Source organism: Thamnophis elegans, unplaced genomic scaffold (genome assembly GCF_009769535.1).
Source record: "Thamnophis elegans isolate rThaEle1 unplaced genomic scaffold, rThaEle1.pri scaffold_59_arrow_ctg1, whole genome shotgun sequence".
In the NCBI taxonomy this organism is placed as follows: Eukaryota; Metazoa; Chordata; class Lepidosauria; order Squamata; family Colubridae; genus Thamnophis; species Thamnophis elegans.
Genome location: NW_022473899.1, coordinates 330,942 through 336,922, shown reverse-complemented (window position 1 = coordinate 336,922; position 5,981 = coordinate 330,942). Strand labels below are relative to the sequence as shown.

Below are 5,981 nucleotides of genomic sequence, written 5' to 3'. Positions count from 1 at the left end.
CCCCCGGGACCTTTCTCCCAGGTTGGGCCAAGCCGCCCTTGCCTTCCGCTCGCCCGCACAATTGGCCCCTCTGTCGAAAGCCTGGGAGGGGGCCGGGTCGCTCTGGCATCGCGGCGGTCTCGCTTCCCTCGGCGGCCCCTCGTCCTCCCCCACCGGCGGCTTGCGGAGTCCCGGGCCAGCGGCGAGGAGTGGAGCGGTGGACCCATCTCCACTTGGGAGCCTGAACTGCAGGGCTTCCCCTTGGCAACCGGTGACGAGGGCGCGCCCGGGAAGCGGATTGGGCGGCCCCAGAGGCGGCCCCGGCGGGCGCGGGGCGTCGTCCTTCTCCCGGGGCCCCAGAAGGCGGTTGGGCAGGCGGACAGGAGGGAGGAAGATGGGTCCCGGACTCCGCCGGTGGGCGCTGCCGGCCTTGGCTTTGATCTGGGCGGCCTTGGCCAGCGCTGGAGGTAAAGACGCGGGGGGAGGGGAGGCTGGGCAGCGTCGGCCGGAGCAGGACCCGCGTTCACACGGTCCCCGGGTCCCCGAATGGGGCCGTTTCCTGGGCTCCTTCCTGACGAAAGGAGCCGCGTTCCCTCAGCGGGCAAGAAACAGCTCTCCGCCACCCACCAACCGGACCTCGCCCGGTCTCGCTTCTCTGGCCGTGGGAACGGTCTCCCCGGAGCGCCTCGGCCGGGCGGACTTTCGGCTGCGCTCCTGCGCTCCCCCCCCCTTCGACGTTCGCCTAGGGAGAGGCTCTCGCGGGGGGGGGGCTTGAAGCCACCGCGCCCCCCACCCCCACGGACAGCTGCACCTTTCCTGCTGCTGCCCCCCCTCCCAGTCCCTCCTTAAGTGGGGGTGGGGGCTAAAACCCCGCTTACTGGACAGGAGAAGCGTCTGGTCTCCGACGCCCCCGCCCCTCCCCCCGCTTCAGCCTAACGGCGAAGGGATCTTCCGGCTTTCGTTTTCGCTTTAAGACAAGGAAGTTCCAATCAAGGGGGAATTTTGAGTCCTATCTCGGGCCTCCCTGGTTGTTTCCTTGTAGGCGTTTCATGACCCCCACACCCCCCACCCAAAGCAGGTGGCGTCGCCAGGGCTCCTTCTGGCGGCAAACGTCGCTCCTTGGGGCAGCCCTGATGGTGTTACCTAGATTGGGCCGTGAAACGCCTGCGAGGAAACAACGAGGGAGGCCCAGAGAGCCTGGAGGGAGCCCCTCAAAAGGATGCCTCCTTCAGCCGTGCTCCCTGCAAGAAGGCCCCGTCCGAAGGCTCGCTCGCCGGCTTCCCCTTGGAGCCCAGGCGACGCCCAGCTGCCTCCGCACGACCCCCAAGCGCCCGGGGTTGGTGAGAGGGCCCCGCCGGGTGGAACTGCTAACGCCTGGGAAGCGGGGAGCTGAGGAGGGGCGAGCAGGGGCCCTTTAGCTTCAGGCCGACCTGCACAGCCAGAACGCGGGTTACATTCAGAGAGGCTGTTGTGTGAAGGGGGGCAGTCGCTGCACCCCCCGCCCCCAAGGTCTTCTCCTGCCCAGCAGCTGAGGAAGGAGAAGCGAGTGAAGGAAGGTGGAGGAGAGAGAGAATAATTGGGGTCCCAGACAGGCCTTTCCCCCTCCCCAGCCCATTTCAGGGGCTTTGCAACTCCCCAAACCGCAGCCACCGCCGCCCCCCAGCCCATGCGGGGTGGGGGAGAGGCAGCTGCCGGCCAGAGGAAGGCGCCCTTCTGGGAGCCCCAGACGCCCCAACCTCCTGGCATTGTCCCCCCTCTGCCCGTCTCCAGCGCCCGGCATCCCATGGGGCAGAGGAAGGGGGTTTGCGGGCCGATAGTTAGGGAAATATACCACGATAAAGGAACTCTTTTAAGGTAAGCACCACGGGACTGGCTCAGTCAAACGCCGTTTTTATATTCGGGTTTTATTGTGTCAATCTCGCCCCCCTTTCCACCCCCCCGCCACCGTCTTCTTCCCTTTACTCTGGTTTCTTTTGGGGAGGGTGGGGGCCGCTCTGCGCAGAGCCGCGGCTCTCTTGGCCACAACCGCGGTCGGAAAAGTCCAGGGATGCCCGTTTAGGATCCGCGCCGTGGGTGGCGGAGCTTTGGGGGCACCGTCGCGGCGGCTTTGCCCCCCCCCCCCGCCGCCGTGTCTTTGAACCACAGTGGACGAAATGAGCCACGCGTGGGGTCTGCTTCCCGAAAGCCCCTTGTTGGCGCCAGACACGCGGCGCTCCACCCGCTGCGTCCAGACTGCCCCGTGCGTGCGTGTCCGTCCGCCCCCCCCCTCCTCCTCCTCCTCTTCTCCCTCTCGCCCCCTCCAGAGCAGCCCGCGCACCTCTCCTCGGAGGTCTTTTTCTGCCAAAAGGACTCCCCGCTTTACGGCCTGGCTCGTACTCTGGACGACGACCTGCTCTTCTGGTACGACTTCCCCAGCACCAGTTGGCGCTCCCGCCTGCCGGACTTCCAGGCGAAGACGCAGCTCTCCGAGCCGCAGATCGAGGCCAGGAAGAAAGTCTGCGACGTGGTGCTGCCCGCCCTCACCAAGTTTTCGGACCTTTACGCTCAGATCCAGTTCCCGGAGGCCACGGGTGAGGCGCTGGGGGGGGGGGGCGGGGAGGGAAGGATAAACGGAACCCCTTCATTGGAGGCTCCCTTACCAGATCTCCCTCTCGCAGCCAGCTGTCCGAAACAGTTTCCAGGTGCCATGGAGTTATTTAAAGCTGGAGTATCCAATCTCGGGCCACTTTAAGACCTGTGGACTTCAACCCCCAGAATTCCCCAGCCAGCACCTCTCCCCCCCCCAGGGAGGCTGAAGTCCACAGGTTTTAAAGTGGCCGAGTTTGGATACACCTGATGATTTATGGCCGCTTCCTTTATTTTATTTCTTTTGTTCATCTAAAACTCTGCACCGCCAAAGGTTCCTGGGCAGCCGCAAAGTGTCCTTCGTCTTCCCTGCCAATCAAGGTGCAATTAACACCCCTCAAAAGGAGATTGATGGCCCTCTAGTCTCTCTGGGGAGGGACTGGTTGGATGGGGGGCCTCCCTGGTAGAGAGCCTCCCGGATTCCCCTTGGGTGGGGGAGAGGACAGGCTGCCCATTCTTAAGGCCTAGGTACGTGTGGGGGGAAGTGTGAATAGATTAACCGAGTCTAAGAGGTCATCTAGTCCAACCCTCCCTGGTCAAGCAGGGGTGTGTGTTGTGCCAGAAGGCCTTTTAGAGATGGGGCCTCTCTGGGGTCTTCTTGATCTGGGTTTTTCCTGCGTCCGTCCCCAGAACTGACCCGTCCATCTCCCGCAGGAATCCCCGAAGTGGAAATCTTCACCCTCCGTCCCCTTGTGCTGGGCCAGCCGAACGTCCTGGTCTGCTCGGCGAGAAACATCTTCCCTCCCGTGGCCAGAATCCGCTGGGCCTTCCAGGGCCAGGAGCTGACCCAGGGCGTCTCCTCCACCCCGGTCTTCCCCGTCCAGGAGCTGGACTTCCAGATCTTCTCCTACGTGGAGATGACGCCCCGGGAGGGGGACATCTACAGCTGCACCGTTAAAGGCCTGGGGGGCAAGTTCGACACCATGGCCTACTGGGGTGAGCTACAGCATCCCGCATCCCCTCCCCTTCCGGGGCTGCCCTGAGAGACCCCACCTGACCCCTGACCCCCGCTTCTCTTGCAGCCCCCAAAGACCCCGTGGCCTCCAAGCTCCTGGAGAACGTCCTCTGCGGCCTTGCGGTGGCGGTGGGAGGGGTCTTCATCATCGTGGGGGTCGTCCTGCTGGCCCTCTCCTTCAGGTTCCGGAGCTCCGGTAGGTGGAGAAGGGAGGGAGGGGGGGAGGGAAGGCCTGTCTTCCCTGGGAACCCCTCCGCTGCTCCACCTGTGGCCTGGCTCACTGGCAGAGCTTCTCCAAATGAGGGGGGAGGGGGGTTAGGAGGGGTGTGTGTGGGAGGAGGCCAGTTGAGGGGGGAAGCAGGGTCCTTCTGTCTGGGGAGGGGGGGCAGAGCAAGCAGCCCCCCACTTTTTGCAGTTGAAATCACCCTTCTTTTCTTTTTTCTTAGACTGAAGGTGCCCCCAGCAAGGAGACCCTCCTCTCCTCACCCACCCACCCCCATCCACGGATCAGCATGACCCGGAAGACACACCCCCCTGGAGTTCCTCCCCTCCCCAAACTGAGCACACTTTTGGGGGAGGCGTTTCCTCCTCTGGCCCTCAGTCCCAATCACCCGTAGCACAGAAGACTTCACTGGTTTGTGGGGGGGGCTGGAAGAGGGCTCCCACCTGAATCACCCCAAAGGATGGCGGCAGATTGCAGACTGAGCCCCATTTCTGCCACTACATTGCCTCCCACCCCGTCCCCTGCCTCACTGGGCCTCATTGCCACCCGGGGGGGGGAGCTGCCCCCTCTCTAAGTTAAATTGGTTTCCCCCCCCCCACTGGACACCACAAACCTGCAGCAAAAACAACAACAACAACAACAATCAAAGCTGGAGGGGCTGAAATGGGTGCAGATGTGCTTTTGGGGGGTGGGGGGGCGGCCGAAATTGTTTCCCATCCCCTCCTGCTTCGTTGGGGGGAAATCCCATGGAAGTCGAAGTGCTTTGGACTGGCCCCCTCGGCCTCCATCCTCCCAGGGCTGCCATGAAGAAGTGAAACCGTGTGGGGGGGAGATGGGAGGGGAGACGCATCTTCCTTTGCCAAGAACGGCCAGAATAGAAATTCCGGTGCAAAATATAAATCTGCTTCCTAGGCTGATAAAAGTAGATAAGGAGAAAGCCGAGAGAAAAATGTACTAGGCTACAAACGCTTTGGGGTGGGTTAAATCAGGGAACAAGTTAGGACACCCCTAGCTTAAATACGCAAAGATTCAGTTATTAAAAGCTTCAAAGCGCTTGCGAAAGACTCCCGTGTGTGGATTCCTTTGCTTTGACCTTCGTTCTTCCTTAAAAAAAAAGAGTTTTATTATTTTTCAGTTACAAAAATAAACATTCCATCTTTCCTTATGAAGCGTGTTATTTGGCTGCAAACTCCTCTGTGCAGCCTCGTTCCTCTTTTGCCACATCTTTCACATCCATATTAACATTATTTCCCTAATTTTAGTGTTATAATATATTGAGCATTTCAACATTATGGAACTCTCCATTTTTCTTCTTCGTCGAGTAACAATATAATATCAACATTAAACATCCTTATTCTCATCATAACAGTTTTCATCTTATTTACATCTCCATCGCCGTTTCCTGGAAGATTTGAGGTGGCCCAAAGGACGAACCTTCTCTGCCCCATTGGGTGTGAAGGGGGGGGGTGTAAGAGGGGAGGCTAAACCCTGGGGTGCTCTGGGTCGGGAGGGGCCCCGTAGTAGTTAAAACAACAGGGATTACATCTGCTACTTTGGAGAGAAATGGAACAGCACCATGGAGTCGGTGGTCCTGGGCTAGATTGCAGGGGAAGGAGTCCGGAGCCCATCACTCCCTGACATCTCAACCACATGGGCTCTGGGGATGATGGGACTTCCTGACGGAGGTGGGCACCAGCCCTTCAGAGGCTGAAAAAAAGGCAGTGAAACTCCTTCGGGAGGGGGGAGGGCCCACAGCCCCGGGATCTGGTGGGGGGAGGGGGAGGCTGTGGGTTTGAAAAAGAGGAAGGCCTCAGCCGGAGGGGGAGGGGGGGAGGGAAAGGGGCCTTTTCGGTCTTTGGATGGAGCTGGTTGTCCTGGGCCAAACCCTTCCAGAGCCCCAGATTGGGGGGAGGGGGGGAGGGCATCCTCGCTCTGGCTTCTAATCAACCCAACCCCTCCCCCGCTTTGGATGAGATTAAAACCACCGAGGCGTGGAGGGCTTCGCTTGGTCTCGGATGTCAGCGATGCTCCGGGTGCTTCCTGAAGCTTCCCTCCCTCCCCCCCCCACTACCCGCGCGTTTCCTCACAGGAGGGGCAAAGGGTCCCAAACCCCCCACCCGACCTGCTCCTCCAGCGCTTCTCCCGGCCCCGGGTGCCGCCCACCAACGCCCGAGAAGGGGCGAGCGGGGCTGCTTGCTT

General features: G+C 61.1%; 1 protein-coding gene across 1 annotated transcript; it reads left to right on the top strand.

Moving 5' to 3' along the window:
- The first annotated feature begins 311 nt into the window (after positions 1-311).
- On the top strand, positions 312-4,668 carry LOC116523594 (class II histocompatibility antigen, M alpha chain). Its single transcript, XM_032238707.1, has 5 exons — positions 312-446; positions 2,283-2,549; positions 3,259-3,540; positions 3,627-3,755; positions 4,006-4,668. Exons 1-5 carry the CDS (start codon positions 374-376, stop codon positions 4,008-4,010), a joined length of 756 nt encoding a protein of 251 aa, XP_032094598.1. The 5' UTR covers positions 312-373; the 3' UTR covers positions 4,011-4,668.
- Positions 4,669-5,981: the final 1,313 nt, after the last annotated feature.